The 21,216-nt window shown below is 38.3% G+C and overlaps 4 protein-coding genes across 7 annotated transcripts; 1 reads left to right on the forward strand and 3 right to left on the reverse strand.

Moving 5' to 3' along the window:
- Nucleotides 1-227: 227 nt before the first annotated feature.
- On the reverse strand, nucleotides 228-5,434 carry LOC103987239 (small ribosomal subunit protein uS14z/uS14y/uS14x). Of its 4 annotated transcripts, none has more exons than XM_065111973.1 (4): nucleotides 4,993-5,434; nucleotides 2,394-2,493; nucleotides 1,300-1,345; nucleotides 228-426 (listed from the first exon to the last, which is right to left on the reverse strand). In XM_065111973.1, exons 1-3 carry the CDS (start codon nucleotides 5,052-5,054, stop codon nucleotides 1,337-1,339), a joined length of 171 nt encoding a protein of 56 aa, XP_064968045.1. In that variant the 5' UTR covers nucleotides 5,055-5,434; the 3' UTR covers nucleotides 228-426; nucleotides 1,300-1,336. The 4 variants fall into 4 exon arrangements, with proteins under 4 accessions (XP_064968045.1, XP_064968044.1, XP_009403758.2 ...); XM_065111972.1 differs by having other exon boundaries at nucleotides 1,300-1,354; nucleotides 4,993-5,433; XM_009405483.3 differs by lacking the exon at nucleotides 1,300-1,345 and having other exon boundaries at nucleotides 4,993-5,428.
- A 316-nt stretch (nucleotides 5,435-5,750) lies between these two features.
- LOC103987240 (peamaclein) lies at nucleotides 5,751-6,320 on the forward strand. Its single transcript, XM_009405485.3, has 2 exons — nucleotides 5,751-5,908; nucleotides 6,008-6,320. The coding sequence occupies exons 1-2, from the start codon at nucleotides 5,824-5,826 to the stop codon at nucleotides 6,196-6,198; spliced, it is 276 nt and encodes a 91-aa protein (XP_009403760.1). The 5' UTR covers nucleotides 5,751-5,823; the 3' UTR covers nucleotides 6,199-6,320.
- An 893-nt stretch (nucleotides 6,321-7,213) lies between these two features.
- Nucleotides 7,214-10,865, reverse strand: LOC103987241 (metal transporter Nramp2). Its single transcript, XM_009405486.3, has 4 exons — nucleotides 10,239-10,865; nucleotides 9,860-9,996; nucleotides 9,107-9,756; nucleotides 7,214-7,847 (listed from the first exon to the last, which is right to left on the reverse strand). The coding sequence occupies exons 1-4, from the start codon at nucleotides 10,787-10,789 to the stop codon at nucleotides 7,629-7,631; spliced, it is 1,557 nt and encodes a 518-aa protein (XP_009403761.2). The 5' UTR covers nucleotides 10,790-10,865; the 3' UTR covers nucleotides 7,214-7,628.
- Nucleotides 10,866-13,273: 2,408 nt separating this feature from the next.
- Nucleotides 13,274-20,216, reverse strand: LOC135614520 (probable protein S-acyltransferase 22). The gene is made up of 10 exons (XM_065111974.1): nucleotides 20,010-20,216; nucleotides 19,551-19,948; nucleotides 19,358-19,471; nucleotides 17,105-17,500; nucleotides 16,058-16,126; nucleotides 15,907-15,978; nucleotides 15,571-15,699; nucleotides 15,399-15,479; nucleotides 14,930-15,124; nucleotides 13,274-14,332 (listed from the first exon to the last, which is right to left on the reverse strand). The coding sequence occupies exons 2-10, from the start codon at nucleotides 19,590-19,592 to the stop codon at nucleotides 13,556-13,558; spliced, it is 1,875 nt and encodes a 624-aa protein (XP_064968046.1). The 5' UTR covers nucleotides 19,593-19,948; nucleotides 20,010-20,216; the 3' UTR covers nucleotides 13,274-13,555.
- Nucleotides 20,217-21,216: the final 1,000 nt, after the last annotated feature.

Consider the following 21,216-nt stretch of genomic DNA (forward strand, 5'->3'; position numbering starts at 1 on the left):
AATTATCACATTTTGTAATCCCTATATTCACAAAGGAAATATAATATCCATACATTACTCATTAATATGAAAAAAATATATTCCTCTCAACAACAAACAAACGAACAAAAAAAAAATCTAATTACCATAACTTATAATCATTTGCAAAGGAAATCACCGACCAATATATTAATCTTTTAGTGCCCTTGGTAACATGTCATATCGTCCAGTGCAACTTTGTAAACTCATTTAAAACATATACAGAATATCATCAAATATCAAATTATCAAGAATCAATACTCTAATCAATCATTAATTGGGCAGATGGATGAAGCTGAATTGGTAAAAAAATAAGTTGTGACGCAAACCATCACATCCGAGGCTTGGACAAGAATGCCAATAATGACTTGATGAGTCTGATGCACATACTGTTCCAGGTGGATGAAGCTGTAAACCAAATCCAAAGCAAAAAATGAGCATTGAGTCCAACAAGCATTATGTGTATATATATAGTGAGAATTTACATTTATTATGTTCTACTTCATTCAGTTCTAGATAAAGACCAAGGACAAGGCAAAACCATCAGACTGAGTGCAAACATACTTTCTGGACTTCATTCATCTTAAACCACATCAAGCCATACATTTTAGTGTTTTGAACACTATGGATTGATGAACAGAAAATTATCATGTAACAGTCTAAATCTTTCCAAATTAAAGATTCTCAAAACCTTCAAGTCTTACTCGATCATTGTCTAGATCTCTTCCAATCAAGAGATATGGCACATGAAACCATAGTTCAAATACCTTCATGATATTTTGAATCACCATCATGCAACAAAGTCAATGATGAATGTGTTATCAGACCAAAATGACTGCATCCAAAAAATCCAGTAACTAACATTTTCTTCACGTGAACAGCCACTGGTGACCGATGGCTGACACGAAAATACAGTACACCTTGGAACCTGCTCTGAGACATGCTGCTACTGTTGATGGCATGAATGTGGATGAAAAACAATTTTAATAGAAAATAAGCATGCTCAAGGTCTTTTGTACACAATTATGAATTTGCACGATCTGCGATGGACTAGTCAATGCTACAATCACAACAATTGAAACATATGAACCAATTTCTGCACTTCACGTATGACAAGAAACAAAAAAAAAAAGTGGCAAAATAGCACATTGACAACTGCATGAAATTCGGCTTAGTACATTGTTTAACTAAATTGAAGTTCAATAGATGAACAAAATCCAGCAGATCACATATCTAGAGTTTGGTAAAGATAAGTGCTACTTCTGATGCATAGAAGAGCACCATTCCAGAGGCTGAATCTCAATGAAAACAAACACCTTCAGTGGTACTGCACAATCTAAAAACAAAAGAAGTTAAAAGGAAGGTTTTTGCCCAAAAAATCCTCCATTAACCAAAAGAAAGTGAAAAAAATCAGCAATTGTAGATATGAAAGACAAGCAAATCAGGATCCACTGAAAAGGCCAAAAATGCATATTCAAACTTTAATTAGTGAAACTTCAAAATTGGAATTGTAGGACTAGAATACTTTGAACATGACATCACAAACTTCAATTTCAGGTAAACAATGAAAGCCAAAGTAAAAGCATGGTTGGCAATGAATATGACTTTCTTTTCCACTAATCTTGTCATCTGCACAATTCTAAAACCTGGAACGAGTGACATATATTTGGTTCTCATGTTGTAGAAAAATCATCAGTATATGCATACGTCAATTGGCGAGAGCTCCACAAGGAGCACTTTTTTGGAATACGGCCCATTTATACAAAACTGAAGATGTTTGTCATTAACCTATGCAACACATGAACATGAAGAACCAGACATGATGACTAAAAGGAGCACAGCCTCAAATAAACAGATCATAATCTTATAATGCTGTATTATCAAAACATATTAATTCCATTTTACAGCTTTTTGATGTGATGAAAGATCTAAAAAAGACCTCTCATTTCATTGTCAACATATACAAGCCAATTAATAAATCTTTATAGTTAGCATACCCTAAAGAAATGAACTTCAAATCAACTTGTAGGGTATCTTCTGATGGTTGCGTAAGTAGATCAAAACTGAGATATCTCTATGATTACATGTTTATTTGAAACGATCAAACAATATTTTGTTCCAAAAATATATATATATATATATATATATATATATATATATATATATATATATATATATATATATATTATGTAAGTAAACCTAATTCCACCAACTAAAAAAATATCTTCCTCTAATAAACCATACATTGAGGAAAGGGTCTTCTGTTCACCAAGGAAACAAAAAAATTCAAAAAGGACAAAAGACAATTTAGAAGCACGATAACTAATTATATGGTCGAGATACCACTAGATGTAGGAGAGATAGTATAAATTTACCTTAATGAATCCAATTTCTTTGGCATTACTGCAGAAGCACTGTCTGCAACACATAAGTCCATGCTTCCTTATCGGTCCATGAGGATTCCCACAAACTCCGCTAGATGGAAGGAAAACCACAACTAGATAGCATCAAATGAAGAACAATGCAAAAACGTAACCACTATCATGCATAAGGGGTTTGTATCTCAAAATTGTACCCCATCTATCATTTACAAGGTTAAATGGAGACTAATCAATCTAATGCAAGTCCACAGTACATACAAAAATGTGAAATAAGAGTGCTTATTGGAATCCACCCTTTTTCGCCTACATCTAGTGATATACATGATGTGTTCCATGTTTCTATGCTCCAGAGGTATGTCAGGACCATCTCATGTCATTTCATATCAACATTTGGGTCTGAAAAATACTGTTACTTCGGAGAAATCAATCCAGATATTAGAAAGGAAAGAGCACATCTATAGAAATAAGGTTATACCCCCTCGTGAAGGTCAAATGATAGCACCACTTCGACCACGAAGCCGCTTAGGAGAGATAAGATGACATCAAGGACCAACACCCAACTATGTTTCACTAAGGTATGAATAAATTTGGGACCAAATTTCTCTTAAGGGAAGAATGTAAACCCCAAAAAATTTTAAATTTGAAACAATTCCAAAGACAATTAGGATAAAAAATAGTCATCCCAATTAGAATATTTTATCCTTTTTTATTTGATTTGGATGATTAGATTATCTTGAAGGATATTTAAACCTAAACTCAATCTTCTAAATTAGGAAATAGATAAGATTTGATTAATTAAGATTAATTTTGAAATTATCATTATTAGAGTCTTAAATTTATTGAAACCCCTCCCCCTCTTCTATAGAAAGATAGCAGTGCCCTCTCTATTCATCACAACTGAGTGAGGCCCCGATCCATACAAAGAGGCACGAAAAGATTGTTGGAAAGGCACGTTCTCCGACTCTTCCCATTTTATTATCATATAAATTAGTATTTTCATAGTTAAAAACCTACAAGATTTGATTTAAAATTTTAAATTTTTTCTATAATCTACATATTAATTATTGTATTTAGATTAACCACATGAAAATCATGATTAACTATTACTAGAAATTTTGATTCTAAAGATTATTTAATTTCATTCTGTTTTTCCTATTTTGTAAATACTTCAAAGCTTTTAATCTGATTTTTTATGAATTATAAGAATTTTTATGTAAATATATTGATTGATTACACTTTTAATTCATAAAAATAGCTTCAAAATCCTATTTTATCATGTTTTTGTTTTAGATAAATTGTCTTACATGATTAGAACTCTACTATGTTAATTCTGTAATTTTGAAAAAATTATAAGAAGTGTAATAAATCAATAAATTCGTGTAAATTTTTTTATAATTTATGAAAATTTCAAATTTAAAGCTATGAAATATTTACAAAATAAGGAGGACAGAATGAAATTAAATAATCATTAGAATCGAGAATTCTTACAACAATTAATCAGGATTTTCAGGTAGTTAATCTAAACACAATAATTAATCATTTTAAAAATTATAAAAAATCCCTAAACTTCCAAATCAGATTATGTAAGTTTTTAACTATGAAAATACGAAATTACATGATAATAAAATGGAGAGAGTCGGAGAGCCTACCTCTCCAACAATCACCTCACAACTCTATGCTCAGATCGGTGATGAACAGGGAGGACTTTGTCCATAATTTTGAAATTATTCTTAATCAATCAAATCTTATTTATTTCCTAATTTAAAAAAATTAGGATTAAGTTTAAATCTCCTCTGGGGTAATCTAATCATCTAAATCAAATCAAAAACTGATAAAATATTTCAGTTGGGATGGAATGTTCCCTGATCCTAATTATTTTCGAAATTATTCAGAATTTAAAATTATAAGGGGTTTACAATGAAAAAACTTAAACGCTATGATGCACAAGGGGTTTGCATCTAAAAATTGTAACCCCGCATATGGACCATCATCTGTCATTTACAAGGTCAAACGGATCCTAATTAGTCAAATGCAAGTCCATAGTACATAGAAGAAAAAATGAAATAAGAATGCTTATTGGAACACCCCTAGTTAACTTCCACAATGGAAGCGGAAGAAGAACGGAATTGGGTTATACGGGCTTGATGATATATTACTTGGATTCAACAAAGTTAATGTGTCAGTTAGGAGTCGAAATAAAAGAAAATACTGCGATTGTATTGCCCTCAACATCGATGGCGGAAAAGATCAATGTAGGGTTGTTCCAAAGATCTCATCTTTGACTAAACCAGCTAAAGCAACTATATATGGATTCAAAATCCAAGCGCTTAAAGCTCGAAATGTTTCCACAAAATCTAAAGAACCCTTAACAAGTCCAGGAGACCAAATTTGAAGTGCATATCCTTCGAAAGTTCTCATCTTTGATTAAATCGGTTAAAGCAACTACATCATACGAATTCAAGTTGCAAGGGCTTAAAGCTCAGAATATTTTTGCAAGATCTCAAGAACCCTAAACAAGAAGTACAAAACTAACAAGAAAAGAGCACCAAACTCGAAGAGAAGAATAAAAGCAGAAATAGGCAAAATCGCTCACCAACACCGAGACCCAGGGTCGTAATTCTTGGGATGCGAGTTCCACACGTTCGAGTGCCCCATCTCTCCGTGCTCGCCCCTCTCAAGCTCGATCGCACGAATCCATAATCCCTCGCCGCTCGGCCGGCGAGGAGCAGCGCTAAGCTTTTGTAGCACCACTAAGAACCTTAATCTCGACGGGCCCCAACGCGGGAGCAACCTATCCACCGTCCGTTGCTCAACTCATCAATCTCGACTGTCCTTTCTTGATCGGACGGCTGATATCGCCTAGTAAAATTTGGTCACTCGTTGTCAGAATAAGAGAACGATGATCCTCTGCTTCTTGAAGCTAATCTCTCTGTGTTCATGGCAGTATCGACTTCGTTTCCGCTGCTTGAAGCTAATCTGTTGTCTTCTTCCCCCTCTACAATAATCGCTTCTGGTCTGTTCTCCTGCCCTAAAACTCGCTGCTGCACTACAGAAATAACATGCGGCATGATCTCTGCACGATCACGTGATGCATCTTCTCTCAAGCTCGGGATACATCCCGAGTCCGTACAAAATGCCATTAGCTTGCACGGTGCTGATTCCTGGTAACTTCGCTCCGATTAAAGAACCCCAGTTGCCACCAATCCTGCGCGTTTTTGATTCCCCAAGCATGCATGCTGGGGATGCTCACACCACTTAGCTTTGTCCTGTTGTTTGGACGCCTGCCAGCCCATAAAGTCCGTCCACCGACTCCCACCCTCGTTTGTCACCCTATAAACGTACACTACGCCTCTCCACGCTGACACCACATCCAGGCTTCTCTCTCTGTTTTCCCCTCCGATCTTTCTTACTATCTCGCTTGAAGATGAAGCTCTTCTCTGCCGCCACCCTCCTCCTGCTGCTCGTTTTGACTTCCTCCTACCTCCGTGGTTCCATGGCTGCAGACTCAGGTAAACACTTGTACCCGTCGCCGTGGCAAGATCCTCGTAATGTGTCATCAAGATGGCATTGACGTGTGTTGTTTCTTGGATGTCGTTTTTCTCTGTCAGCCTATTGCAAATCCAAGTGCAAGGTGAGGTGCGCCAAGGCCGGAGTGATGGACCGGTGCCTGTACTACTGCGGAATGTGCTGCGAGGAGTGCAAGTGTGTGCCTTCTGGGACTTACGGGAACAAGGATGAGTGCCCTTGCTACAGGGATAAGGTCACCAAGGACGACAAGAAGAAGTCCAAGTGCCCATGACTGGTCTCTCTTAGCGAAAGCACTCAACTCATTGTACTCTTCTCTTTTTTTCGTGGGGAATGTACTGGTACGAGAAGATGTCATCCTTTGTCTGGAATAAAGTCATTTGCAATTCAGGAAAACTAAGAACAAGAAGATTGATCACCAAACCTGAGGTTAGATCAAGAGCTGAGTAACAGAGAAATCATAAGATTCAAGGAAGAATTCAAGATCACACACTTTAAATCACACGCTTGCTGCCAAATCTTCATTGCCTAACATCAAAGCGCATCCAAGCTTCTCCTGATCTCATTTACGAACCTGATTGGTGTAAAGACTGGAACTTGTTGCCAGAACAGTTCTCAGAGGCTGATGAAGCAGATGGCAGTCCAGTGTTCATACAATTAGAACAGCTGCAGGACCGTGATGGAATGTGGCTTTACCGTATCTCCCATATGCTGCAGAAGGGGCTCTGTCATCTTGATAGTGATGTGCCGCTCTCAGCATCTGCTTCTTGCCCATATGCAGCAAGTATAGATGGCACCACAATATGGTCCCTATGATCAAAAAGGCTGTAGGGATGCATTGCCAGTTAGATTGGAACTTTGCAGCATAACTTGCTCAGTTCAAGTTGAGCAAGTCGTTTCTGGAGAGGATCGAGAGGGTCCTCTTCTTCTTGGAGCTTATATTCTTTGATACACTTTGGGCCATTGTCATTTTGAACCATCATAAAGTAACTTCAATTCACCACTCAAGCTGCTTAAACATTCTTCTTGTCCATTCCATGCCACTGCAAACTTTTTGGACCTTAAGTTTAGAATGACACAAGTGACTACTCTGCTCAAGTGCTGTAAGAAATCAGATTCAGTCCAAAAAGTTCAAGAGAATAAGCTCAGAAGCATGCCAAAATATGTTTTACTTTTTCCATAGTGGTGTCTTTTTAGATTTGAAATGGAACATAACATTCATCAAGTCAGGTAGAAACTATACAGAAATCATACACCAGGTAACATGCGCAGCATAATGTGGACTGTACTGAAATTGGAAGTATATCATCATGGTATATTTCACCATACAAATTTATAAACAATGTTTTTCATATGTTTTCCATTATGTACATCAGACAATTTTTCTTGTTTGATCTAAGAGTTTATATGATAGTGGTGGAGTCAATACTGTCTGATGACACCTCTGGAAAATAGCAGAAAACCTACAACACGACAGCTGTGGGAGGAAGAGCAATACGCATCCATCCCTGTAAGCAGCATCAGCTTCTTAATTGCTAGAGTTGTGGTATGGAAAGCAATAGGGTGCACCATTATTAAGTTGCAGAATGGAAACAGTTTGGATAACAAGAAGACACCAAACTGATTTGAAAGCTCCACACAGTCTTGCAGTTTTCCTGAGGCATGTATTCAGTGACTTCCTTGCAAATTGTAATAACCGTGCTGTCAGTTGCCACTGCGGAAACTCTTCCTGATTGCTATAGTAACCCAAGCATACAAAGTGCTACCCCACAAGACAAGATAAACGATGAACATAACATATAGTGCTAAGATGAGAGAAAGAAGAGAATTAAAGAGCACGCCATGTACTTCAGCAGAGAAGAAATCAAGCAAAAGGTAACCATTGATGACTATTAGAAAACCTGTCACGATCCAGGTTACCACCTGCATCAGAAAACCTGGTAGTGTAAGACAGCATGCGGAACTTGTTTTAAACTAAGCAAATCTTTCTATCCTGAAGAAACAGAACATTACAAGAATAGCTATGCAGGAAGAACCAAACAACAGAGACAAGTGCATCGTTAAAGATCAGAAGTTAATGATCCCTAGCGGGAAATGAAAATGAAGATGACCACCGGGATCCATAATATCACCAATAACCTTTGACCAAACATCTTAAGATGATTCCTGTCATGAGGCCTAAGTTTCTGTGATCTTTTGACTTCTCTAATTACCAAAGCCTCCTCATGTTTTGTACTCTATCATCAAGCTAAAACTATCTTCCAGTTTAAACATAAAACAGAATTCAAATATTCCTGCCCCTAGTCATTCAAAATTTATCATATTTATTTTCTCAAAAAATGCTTTTCTATATTTATTACTGATTATCGCAAAAGAACTCACAGAGCAAGTAGATATATTCATCTTGTCTATAATTAGAAGGTTACTGTTTAATAGAAAATAGTTCTCAAGTATCGGATTGTTAAAAATCTGAATCCTTTGAAGAAGCATCTGACACATGCACAAGAAGAATCCTAATCGTATCGTATTTGCCACACGCAAGATACATATACGACAAGCAATTTGAATTATCCATGTTTTATGGAATCTAATTTTCACACAGCTTCGCACTTCCTTAACCTATACACAGATTTACTTTGGTCAAATTACTAATCTATAATTCGGAGATACCTAGACAAGGACAACAGAAACCTTTCCACATGTTTTAGTAGACAACTAAAATCCCTGCTCAGCAGATTACCAGGTATATGTATGCAACCAAATATCATTCTTCTGTGTTCTCACTCCTTTTGCCTATTACAGCTTATACTTCAATTATCAAACAATGAGGTCACTGAATCAAATCTTAAACTACTTGGGACAGGTTCTTCCAAAAGTGTGTGTGTGTGTGTGTGGTATAGTAAGAGGAAACAAAGTAGGTGCAACAAAATAAATGTTAGGGAGGTAAAAATCAAATAATGGTGTCATTGGCGTCGTTATATCAAATCTATTATTAACTACATAAATGCAGAACATTCTTCTAAGAGTGTGTGTAGTGTGGTGAGAGGAAATAAAACAGATGGAACAAAAGAAATAAATATGTTAGATAAATCAAATAACCTCAAATGATAATACAAGAATTAAATGGTGCAGTAAATGATGTCACGAAATGAATCCGACATTTGACTTCGTCAAGAACTCACCTTTGTAATAGTGCCAATCCTAAAAATTCCCATAACCTGTTCCTTTGAGACCAAAGTAAGCAGTGGGATAAGAGCAAATGGTATCTGAATGGATTGAAGCACATTAAGTGACTCATTCAGAATATCCATGGCTGAGCCCTTGGTATCAAACAAAAGAGCAACCACCATAGCTGGCAAAATTGCAAAGCTTCTTGTGATCACAGATCGTACCCACTTCTTCAATCGAAGATTCAAAAAGCCTCCCATGATGAATTGCCCAGCATAAGTGCCAGTAATTGTGCTACTCTGTCCAGAGGCCAATAGTCCAATACCCCATACATACAGAATGGGAAATGCACCTCCATATCTCTCTTGTAAGAAGTGCCCAGCGTTCTCAAGCCCTATAGAACTGGCTGCTTCTGTACCATAGAATCCCTTTGCAAAAATTGTAGTGACGCAAACATTGATAAAGAAGGAAACCGCAAGAGCCACAGTGGATTCTATGGAATAGTACTTCATTGCTTCTCTAACATGGCTTTTATTGTAATTGTCGATTTTTCTTGACTGCACAAGAGCAGAATGCAAGAACAGGTTGTGGGGCATAATAATGCAGCCAACGATCCCCACTGCCTGTCTTATTGTACTCGAACTTAGTTTTGGAACAACAGTACCTGTGAAGATCAGTGTATATCAGTGCTATTTGTACAAGAATCTAAAGAAAACTTTACCAAAGAACAAAACCAGTAAAAGAAAAAATGCTCGCGGAATAACTACCAATCAGCAGTCCCTTGAAGCTAGGCTTGGTTTCACCAAACATTACAGCAAATGAGACCGCCATTGTTGCAATTAGAACCCCAAAGAAAGCTTCTAATTTCCTCACACCATAGTCCTCAAGAAACAAGAAGACGAGGCTGCCAATCAGATGGAAGATAGTGGACATCAAACAGAAGTTCTTGATGATAGTACTATAAGAGAAACATCCAAGTGCTCACAATCGACAAAGTTCTTTCCTTTTTAACCAGAACAAAACGAAAAAGATTCCCTGAAGAAAACAAAATAATAAAAATGGAAAAAACAGAATCAAGAGCTGAATTCAAACATAAAGAACCGATTCTTGGATTGAGGACACCCACCCCAGAAGATCGATGCTTACCAGTCCAAAGCCGTGATGACCACCCCGGCCCAGAGGGGGATGACCCCGCCGCTGAGGATTTTGATTGCGATGGCGCTCCCGACCACCTCCTGGATGTCGGCCCCGATGAGAGCGAGCTCGGCCATGAGCCAGAGCGCGACGGTGGCCCACCGCGGGTACTCGTCGCGGCAGAGCTCCGCCAGGTGGCGCCCCGTCGCCACGCCGAGCCTCGCGGAGAGTATCTGGATGAGGAGCCCCATGGCGGTGGACCAGAGGAGCAACCAGAGGAGTGCGTACCCCGCGGCCGCGCCGGCCTGGAGGTCGCCCTCGAGGTTCCCGGGGTCCAGGAACGCGATGGACATCAGGAACCCCGGGCCGGTGAACCGCCAAAGCTTCCGCCACGAGAAGGGCGGGAGGGAGCCGTCAACTTCCTCCGTCTCCGCAGCCGCTGACGGGCCTTCATCGTCGGAGACGGAGATGACCACCTTCTCGTCGGAATCATAAGCCGCCTCGGGCTGCTCGTCGGTTCCCGGCCGGTTCTCGAGGAGGGGAGCCTTCGCTAGGGACGCCATGGCTGAGCTTTGAGACACGACGAAGAAGTCGAGCTCCGGAAGCCGGTGGCGCGGGAGCGCGTTACTCTTAAGCTCTCGGTTGTGGGATGGAACAGATGGATTGGGTCCCGCAGAGGGGAAGGACAGACGTGTCATTTTTGCTTTCCTCCAAAACACACATTTTATAACATCTTAAAATTATTTTATATGCAGATTAATATATATATGAATGGTTAGTTATCTTTACTATCCCAACCGTTATGTTTTAAAAAATTATATTAACATTTAGTATTTTAGCCCTTATATTTTTAATAATTATATTAACATCTTTATATATCTAGATTCACCTATCTTAACATCGTCGATTTTATTAATAAAAAATATATAAAAAAATAAATATAAAGATAATTTTAACATCTCAATTGGTTGTAGTAGGCGATGATATCATGGGCCACAAGTAATTGTTGTGGATGAGGAGAATGGTGATGAGAGGTGAAAGCCGCTTTATATTTATATCAACATCACTCAACATCTGAATCAGTGGTTCTTTTATCGCTCGATAACTATATATAGAGCGGTCGTCATCTCTCGTTATCATTTTTCTCATCGACAACAATCATCTGTAACCCCCAATGATACCGTCATCTGTCACCATCAACTAAAATATTAAAATTATATTTTTACCTTATATTTTCATATTTTCGTTAGTAAAATTGACGAAACTATAATAAATAAATCTAGATATTTCACTTTCATAACTAAAAGAACGCCAATATACCTTTTTAAAGGATATTGACTGATATATTAAAGTAGTTAACTACAGTAAGCATTTCCTTAGCAGACAATAATGTAAGAGTGAGTGGTTTTTATATTCATGATAAGCTATAAATTATTGGCAACAGCATCATCTTAATCTGTTCAATCAATCAGTCTCGGCAATTGTTCTAATCCAAAATAATTATCGCGTTGTTGATGACAACCATAATATAAATAGACTTCATGACCTAAAATATTGAAGATAGTTACGGAGCAATATTGATCCTCCATCCGAGCTCTAATCGTAATCCATCATCGTAATGACAACGAGAGAAAACTTCAAACAAGTCATCACCTCGTGATCAAAATTGCTGTTCAATAAAAGATATTTTTTGCATGATTGATGTCTTGGAAATTGAATGATTCCACATTTTCCGAGAAATGATCTCCTTTTTTTTTACTTAATTAACATCTAAAGCTTAAGAACAAGTCTTGAGGTCACGTTAAACAATATTAAAACTTTAGATAAGGCTGAAAAAAGGGATTAGATCATGTTCATGCTCACAGGGATAAGAGCATGATGATGAGTTAGAGATGAGGAGGGCTCGTCTCACTGAGATCTTCTATCTTCTATTTTTTATGGTGAGAATGTGCCAGAAATGAGATATGATGAGTTGCATCTCAACATATGATAATAATGGCCTACAATTTGGATGATGACATATAGCCATCAAAGGAAAAAACAAACAAATAACATGACCAAGTCTACACTCGTCTGATGATTAGTCAATACAAGAAAAATAGAAGGCAATGGGGAGGAGACAACAAAGGTTTTGAGTACAAGAAACACATGGATGTTGGAAATTTGGCCTTATTTTTGTTGGGTCCAATGAACATTACTTTGAGAATAATTATCCTCATTGATAAGAATCTGCACGGTTTTGTTGACCCAACCATGATTAGTTGGTACAATGATTGACATCCTGATGATAAGATGCTGCCGCACTTTAGAACACATGCAATGTTGACATCATGATGAACTATAAATATTTTAATTTTGATTGGGTTTTGTTCTTCATTTTTTTTTAGTGGTAGCATGTCCAGGACATATGGAATCTTTTTTTTCTTTTCAACATTAATTATCTTATATATATATAAGGATAGAATGATTTGTTTAAGATGGTGGGAGAGACAGAATATTTGGAAAAGAGAGAGAAAAGAAGGAAGTATATATTGAAGAGATCATATGTTACGAGGAGTCGCACAGATTAGGATCCCAAGTAGTACGGTACTAAACGAAAGCTACATGCATGCACTCGGAAATCGCATGAATCCGCGGCCAAAAATGTGTGAAGAGAGCAACTCCATCGATCGGGTTTAACATCATTTTTATTCGTCTCAGATTCAGCTTTCTCCTCATCTCCTCGCGGAGAAGAGAGAGAGAGAGAGAGATGAGTTCGCCCACGAAGAAGCCGTCTTGCTCGGAGGTGGCTGCGAAGCCATGGGCGGCGTTCCGGGGGCAGTGGCACGATGGCGAGGAGTCGTTCAAGATGCCGCTGCACTACCCCAGGTACACCAAGGCTCAGTACGAGGCCATGGAAGAGGCGCAGCTGGACTTCTTGCTCAAGGAGTACGGGTTGCCTTGCCGGGGAGATGTTGCTGAGAAGAGGAAGGACGCCATGGGCCACTTCCTCTGGTCACAAGACTGAGAGAGAGAGAGAGAGAGAGAGAGAGAGAGAGAGAGAGAGAGAAAAGTTGTGCTTCTCAAATTCTCGTAGCACAAGCTTTTTGCTACCGTGGACTACAAAATTTAGTATGTGCTGTAACACAAGTACGTGCCAAAGTGGCACCATTACAATCCAAGCAAAACATTTCTTGTGGAGAAACAAATTCCAGCTTTGCAGTTTCCAGCCATTTGTAGATTAAGAAACTCAAATGGTCAGCAATTGTTCATCGACCATTTTCAATCCTTACATCCAGTCAGAGGAAAACCAAAGTAAATTTCGACCTGGTTGCCGCATTTCTGCAGGTCTAGAGCAAGCTTGCAGAGGATGAGGCCTTCATATCATCTGCAATCTGACTATGTTCGGAGCTGAGGACAATGCTAGCCCAATTGGATGACCTGTGCACGATCCTAGATGGGATCCGGTCACTGTCTTCACCCCCAGATGCTTCATACCCATCACTGGCAGATCTCGAGCGCTGAATTCCGTTTGGTGGAATTATGCCTGTGATAGAAATAGAATTGAGACCTTGTGCTTCCTCAGCTCCGGATGAAGAATCGCGAAATGGATGCAGATCAGGTGAGTCTAAACTACTATCAGGAGAAGAAGCAACAACTCTAGCTGATGGCATTGGCTTGTTGGGTCGAAAAGCACTCCTGGCTTCAAGCTGCAGAGGTGCCAAACTGGTGGATGTCTCGGGAGCCAGATCGCTGGCATTACTCTCAGTTGCGCTAGCAGATATTTTCGCTAGAGATTCAAGAGGAAGGTCCAACGGAACTCTTCCTCTTTTGTTCATCCGCCTACGGTTATCGGATCTCAGAACCATTCTGCCACTGCCACTGCCGAGACTACTCTCTGTGTCTTGTCCCTGCAGATTATCTCGTCTAACAATTGGCTGAAGGATTTTGGACTTCTTCCTTGCCTGTGCAGCAGCTTTCGAAACCTCTTCGGCATTAAGTCTTGCAAGGGTCCATGGACTGATCTTGACAGGTCCGGCATTTTTCCTCTTGACTGGTTCCTCTGCCATCAACTTCTTGCTTGTGTGATTTGCAGATGTGCCAATCTCTGGGGGCACAACATCAAACTAGGAAAAGAATGAAACCTCTTTTCAATGAACATCAATGTTAATAATTAAAATTTTGAGAAAGCCATCAAATAATATCATCATTTTTTTCGGATTAAAACTTGCAATTTAGGGAATCGCTATTGAGAACAATCAGACTCGGGATTCAACAGTAGCTCAACTCTAGAGATTGGGAACTGAGTTAACCATGCTTACTCTTAATTAGCCTAAGAAAATTCTTCATACAGGAGGCTTATAATATGTAATTACATGCGATTTACAATTCCATAGATGGAGAAAAGGGGGCATACAAACAAGATTTGAAATACAGTTTTTATCAACCAGCAAATAAAGTCAGCTGTGATTTTATTTTTGAAGTAAAACATCAAAGGAAATTAAAATAACTTGACAAAGAGTGGTTTTTCTTTATCCGTATGAAAAAAAATCAACTTTTTCAGTCATCTTATAAGCAATAAATGACAAAAAATTTGGTTTCCATCAAATGTTGAAAAGATAGTAACTGTTATCTACAAATACATCTTTAAGTTTGTCTTATTTTATTCACTTAGTTATGTTCTGTGCACAAGGGGCCTGTCAGAAGAAAGAGATACATAGTACCTGATCCTCGAGGAATAATCTTGGTGGAGTACACCATGCACCTCTATGAATCACGTTGAAGGAACTGGTGCTGCTTAGTCCAGTAAAAGAGCTTACTTGAGACATTTGTGGACTTTGTTGTTCTCCAACAGCATGTTGTTCTTGCTCCTGCTCCTGCTCCCTTAAAGCTATGATGTAATCATATGTACTAATTCCCTGCACCAACATTCATGCAGATATCAATCATAACGAGGTAGTCCAAATCAACAACTTCTTTCCAGTTCTCATAAGTCAACAACACCACATCATGCGGTTAGCTGCCTAGTCCATTCCTCTATATCAGATTTATCTTGTTTAAATTACAAGTTGTTAGAAGAATGGTTGGATGCTTTGTCCACATGGATGCACGTAAATGATATCAAAACATAAGAATATATCTTCATGAAAGCAGTATGAAATCTAGTAGAAAGATAATTTCAGCAAGATTTACCTTTTTTATTAGAAGAATGTGAAAGAAGAAAAGTTGTGCAACTGGTAGGGTCGCAACCATGGCTAAGAAAGTACAGGAAGCCTGCAGATGTAGAGCGACATCATATGATAATCACTGTTAGTTTTCATAGGCTATATTTATTCAACTGTGAACCCCTACTTCAAGTACTCACCACCACAATAACAAAGGGCACCAAAGAGAAGCTGCTTCCCAACTTTGAGATGATTTCTGCAGAGAATCTCTTTCGCTCAAGGAAGCAGAGTATCAACACAAGGAGTCCAATTGACCACTGCAGAATAAGCTGGCCCAAGGTGCACAAAGCATGGAGACCTGTCAATAGTCAATCAGAACAAAAAGGACCCAACAAGATGCATGCTACATATCAGGTCCATGGTGCACTACGAAGTTAGTGTCTTCTGAGGTGTCAATAGGCACAATAAAAATAGTATCAGACTATCACATGTCTATGCAGACCACTGTCCTAATAGAGAAAAAGACTTGCGCTTACCAAGAGAAGAGCAGACGCCATTAGGGTGAAGAACCTTTTATAGTTTTTTCTTCCTATGCAGTTGTTGATCCACTAGAAGATCAAGGGAGGATATTAAGCATTGCATGCCATCAAGAGGAAAAGAAGAAAGATTTTAAATTTGAAAAGTCACCCTGCAGTGATGATCGAAGCCATCAACACATTTGTCACAAACTCTACAGTGCTTACTGTACTTCAATACCTGCAAAATGTGATAAGGGAGAAAAACCAGGTTAACAGAGAGCCCATTAGATTATTGTTGATAAATTATCATTTTTCTTGAGAGGGATGTGTAACTTTAATCCACACTTTAAATTTGTTTTAGTCAAATTTTGCCAGGAACAGCTGCAAGAAATATGCAACTTGCATCTTTAGACCAAATAGTTTTGAATTTCAATATAATATCTCAATTCATGCATAAACCTCAGTAAATAGCAAAAGATATAGAAATAAAGTCAATAAATAGACTGGACGTTAATGTCAACTACACATAATCGAAACATTACGAATTTAAATCGTCAGAGATTACTCAATGCTTTCCTGTAAAACCAGGGATGAGGACATCTGTCAGTAATAGTTGACTGCATTGAACACGACATGCAGTTCTCCTTGTAATCAGGATTGACACTAAGAACTACAGATCCAACTAAGAGGGGATGTATAGGCAGACCTCGGGTGGAGACAAGACTTGATTGCTCAAATAGTCGTGAACACAGAATTGGAGTGTGCTTTATTCAATGTTTTCCAAGTTTATTAAGCATTTCAACAGAAAAGGAACGAACAACAATCCAAAATAAAATTTATTTTAACAACTATAACAGAGATATTCTTATTTAACAGTTACCTCATCGCATACCTCAATGTGGCTAAAGGTGCATATTGCGAAAGACACCATTTTGTTTAGAACAAGGTGAAAACATAACTAGTAAACCATATTGTTCTTAGTTTGTAACTACTAGCAATTAGAATTAGAGCCACTTTTTTATTCAAGGAAATAGCCATTAGCAATTATTCCAGGAAAAAAAATCAAATTAGTTACTTTCTGAAGCAGAATTACTAGTAAATTTAGTTCAGGAGAGGGCCCAGGGAATTCGATGCAACCTGAAGGATAACAGAAAGATATATTTGCCAAAGAAAGGAGAATGCTATAAAACTTAGATATTTTGGTCATTGGGCATACCTCAACTTCGCATAGACTGCAGTAAAACATTCCTTCCTCACTCATTTGCTCTTCAGAAGACTGCTCATGTGACTGACACCAATTGCACATAAAAGACAGACCACACCAGCTAAAAAGTACTACCAACCAAGTTATAGTGCTGCCAGGCAATCTCTCACTTTCAACTCTAGAATGTAACTCATCCCTAGCAGCATCTGAATCAATGCTCCCATCAAGTTGCTTTTCGGCAGTTGTTTCAACATTTAGCTCCTTTGTTAAGCCTTCTTGCTTACACTCTTTGGAAACAAATTGTTCTTTGTAGTCCTCTACTTTAAGATACTTCTTTGATTTGAATATACCAGGGTCACCAGGATCCGTTGCCGCACACCACACATATAAGAAGAAAACACATGCAATCTGATAAGAAGAAAGTGCAAAAAAATCAGTCTCTGTAAGTAGCCACCTGTAACTCTATTTGCAATCAGATCATCACAAGACACAATATTTTTTTTCAAATTGTACATATGGACTCATATATATCTTGAATATAACAGAACTTTCATAATATAAAAATGCATATTTATCATTTTCACACATTCTACACCATGAAGTTTTCAAATCGTATCAACCATAGGTGGTAGTTAGGAAACTTCTGGCATTGCGAGAAATGTAGCACAAGTTTCACATCATTAAAAAAATGCAATGTGGTTAAAGAAACAAAATCAACTTTGAATAGTTTTTATGTTGATAATGATTCAAGAGCAGTCCTGATAAATGCACAGATTGCATATGGCATTATCTCCAGTCTTCTCATTGAGGTTATTATCTGTTTGCTTGGCACCTTTGGCAATTTCTATGTTTGTCCTTTAGAATTATTCAGATTACAGACCAAGTACCTTGTCAGAAGATCTCCTCAGTGGCTATTTCTCATAGTATACACTTAGATGTTAGATTGAACTCCCAATGACTGAATGCCAAAGAAAACAAGTTGAAGGGGGAAGAAAGAATAACAGAATTGAGGAACCTGGCAACCAAGTTTACAGGAAATACTAAGATCCTCTAAAAAGTGAATTTTGCTGCGGAAGGCATCATGCTAGACAAAGCATCTTTTATGATCATTAAAGATTCTACTATTAAAATCATAATACATACTGCCCAACTGATGGTTCTGGAATGTAGAAAGGATTCCCATGTAGGTTAAATTGTATATATTTGTGAGATTTAATCAGCTAGGGTATTTACATCTACTTGCTTACTGGTGATCGATAGCTTTCCAAAATTTATGCCATGAATCATGGCTAACTCTTGTTCCATTGGGTATTTCAACCAAAGACATTAAAGTAAAACCCATCTTATTGGAGCCAGGTCCATGAATCCTTTCCTTCCTAGCAGACCACCTAATCAGTTGAAAATATGAGCAATTTTAAAAGCCTTTGGAGTTGAAATGGTGTGTTGTAGATGTAGTTTATTAAACAATTTCAAGGATAGTCACTATTTACTTTCCTAATCAAGTATAGATTCTGTTGTATATAGTAGGATAAAGCTATTTTCAAATGAATGAAAAATTTTCACTTGAATAGACATGTTCTTTTGAGCAAACAGACATAACATTTCACCCAAATAAGCATGACTTTTCACCCAAATAGACATGTCTTTTCATATGAGCAGACATGTTTTTTCACCCTAATGAGTCTTTCCAACATATATAAATAGATATCACCCATGCATTCATTCAATGAAAAATAGAATTCCATTCTTGCATTCATTTGACAAAGATCAAAGAGAGAGTACAAAAGCATCTAAAGTTCGCAATTTGGAGTGCTACTATTGCAAGAAGTGATTGCTGTATCTTGGGAGACTGATTGCCGCTGAACCGACAAATACGTCTTAAGGAGAAAGAGTCCAACTCTTGCCTCAACCAAATCCTTTTTAATCTAACCTAAGTTCTCCTTTCAGGTTAGCCATTTTCTTTCAGTCAAGTTATTTTGAACAAAAAAAAAAAAAAAAAACTTTCACCCGACAGATTCAACTTATGAACAACATATGGACATTGCAGAGTCCAATAGTACTGATGCATTCTAGGTGTAGTTCAAGAAATCCTTGACTAAATGAAGATTGACATAGCGCCAAGACTGATTGGAAAACCACGATTTTAATGGAACGAAGAGAACAGCAAGAACCGCTCAGAGATATGCACAAGTTGAGATCTTTATAAAATAGAAGAGAAAAGCAAAGGAAGAAACACTTTAGAGTGGTGCTAGTAAAATGGCTTACCAGGGGAGTGTAAAGCCCCATTACTACATACTGAAACAGCTTCTTCCCAACAAATGGGACAAAGAACACATAGAAAGCAAACCCCAGCGCAAGAAAAACAGCTATTGCTACCACCTGCAGTCAGTAAAGCGGAAAAATCATAGCCAATCCAGAAAACCAAAGGGGAGAGGCACACAAGAAAAGGTAACATTACCTGAAGAGGATGATAGGGAAGCTGCCACCCATGCTTCCTCATTCTTCAGATCCTGGTTCGAAGGAGAAGTGCCCAGCTGAGATGGTTGAAGATTTAGATTTGAAGAAGCCCAAGTCCAACTTTGAGCCCACATACACACAAGAGAGAAAGAGAGGTGTTCTCTTCCCCTTAAATCTATTTTCTCAGTGGAACAGGGAAGAAAAACGGATGCGGCCACAGATAGAAACCACAAGTCCTGAAGAGGAGGAGCATTTGGAGAAGTGAAGAGGGAAAGGGAATTCTTGCTTCAGGAACAATAAATGTAGTGAGGTTCAGACTTATTGGGAGAAGCAATGAGCTGTTGCGTTGCTATTGTCTTGTGACCCTTTTCCCAATGCACCAAAGATCTATGCTTGAGGCTGATAGCATCAAGATAGAGAGTTGAGATTATGCTACTGTTAAACCTGATCACACAATAACCAAGGCACCTCCTTGGCTCCCTGGAGCAACATGTTCCCCACCATGTTGTCCTTCTCTTCAGGGATGAGCTAGGGTTTCAGGTCAAAGCACATGGAGGATGCTGTGCTTCCCCAATTGCCCTTAGCCCTTTGGCAATCACTACCATCTACTCTCTCTCTCTCTCTCCAAGACTTTTGCTAGAAAAATGATATAAATTCCTCATTTTGTAGAAAGGAGTGCCCTCAGAGAAGATCTAGAGTACATATAGTCCTAGTGGTTGGGTCCTAATATCTTAAATGGCAATGTATCCACCAGTAGTAACTCTCTTGAGAAGGGTAAAGCATCTAAAAGCAGTTGATGTGAGTCCAAGCTTTAGCCATGCTGGGAAGAGTAAATGCCCTATAAATCAGTAGTTGCCATCTCCTCTGCCATGTTGACAACACCAAAAGCCTGTAATTGTGGAAAATGATTGCCACTAGCATGTCCCTCTTTTGTTTCTTCCATGGCATATTGTGTTGAATGCTAGTTGGCTAACTATTCAATCATTTTAGAACAAATGCATGAGGAATGCTTCATCCCTAACACTGCAAATGCTTATTCACAGACAAGACTGCTTCCTCTTAAAATAGTGGAGTATGCCAATGGCTTCTGACTCCTTCTACATGTGATGTTCTACATGTATCTATGCTGCAAGCTGAATCTTGGAATCTTTTATCTATGTTCTGAGTTCAAATAGAGATGCCTTCTTAGAGAATGTGTTGCTGAAAACAGTACATTGTGGGTTTTGGTTTTTGGCTTGGAGGTAGAACAGGTCAGTACAAGTCTTATCTCAGTCCTGAGTTGTTTAGGCCTTGTGAGCTGTGATCTTTGGACTTTCTTGTCTGTGTAAAAGATTGAGTACTCCCAAAGAAACACACCTTTGTCTCCATTATCCCTGTCCTTCATCTTCTTGTTTCTCCAATATGACAAAGCTTACTTACTCCACAATAATGGCATTTCATAATTGTCCCCACAACAAGACTCTCATGCCTCTTTTTGTGACTTGCAGTCCTATTAGACAAGACCACTTTACAAAAAATAAAAAGAAGGAAAGAAGAACACAACAGTGTATGATTGAGGACCAAATCTGATGTAAACCTGATAGTACTGTATCTCAAATAATAACTTGGAGATCAAAATTTCTTGCTTGAATAGGAGTCATTAACTTTTCCATAGATCCTAATAATCA

Source organism: Musa acuminata, chromosome BXJ2-6 (genome assembly GCF_036884655.1).
Source record: "Musa acuminata AAA Group cultivar baxijiao chromosome BXJ2-6, Cavendish_Baxijiao_AAA, whole genome shotgun sequence".
Taxonomy (NCBI): Eukaryota; Viridiplantae; Streptophyta; class Magnoliopsida; order Zingiberales; family Musaceae; genus Musa; species Musa acuminata.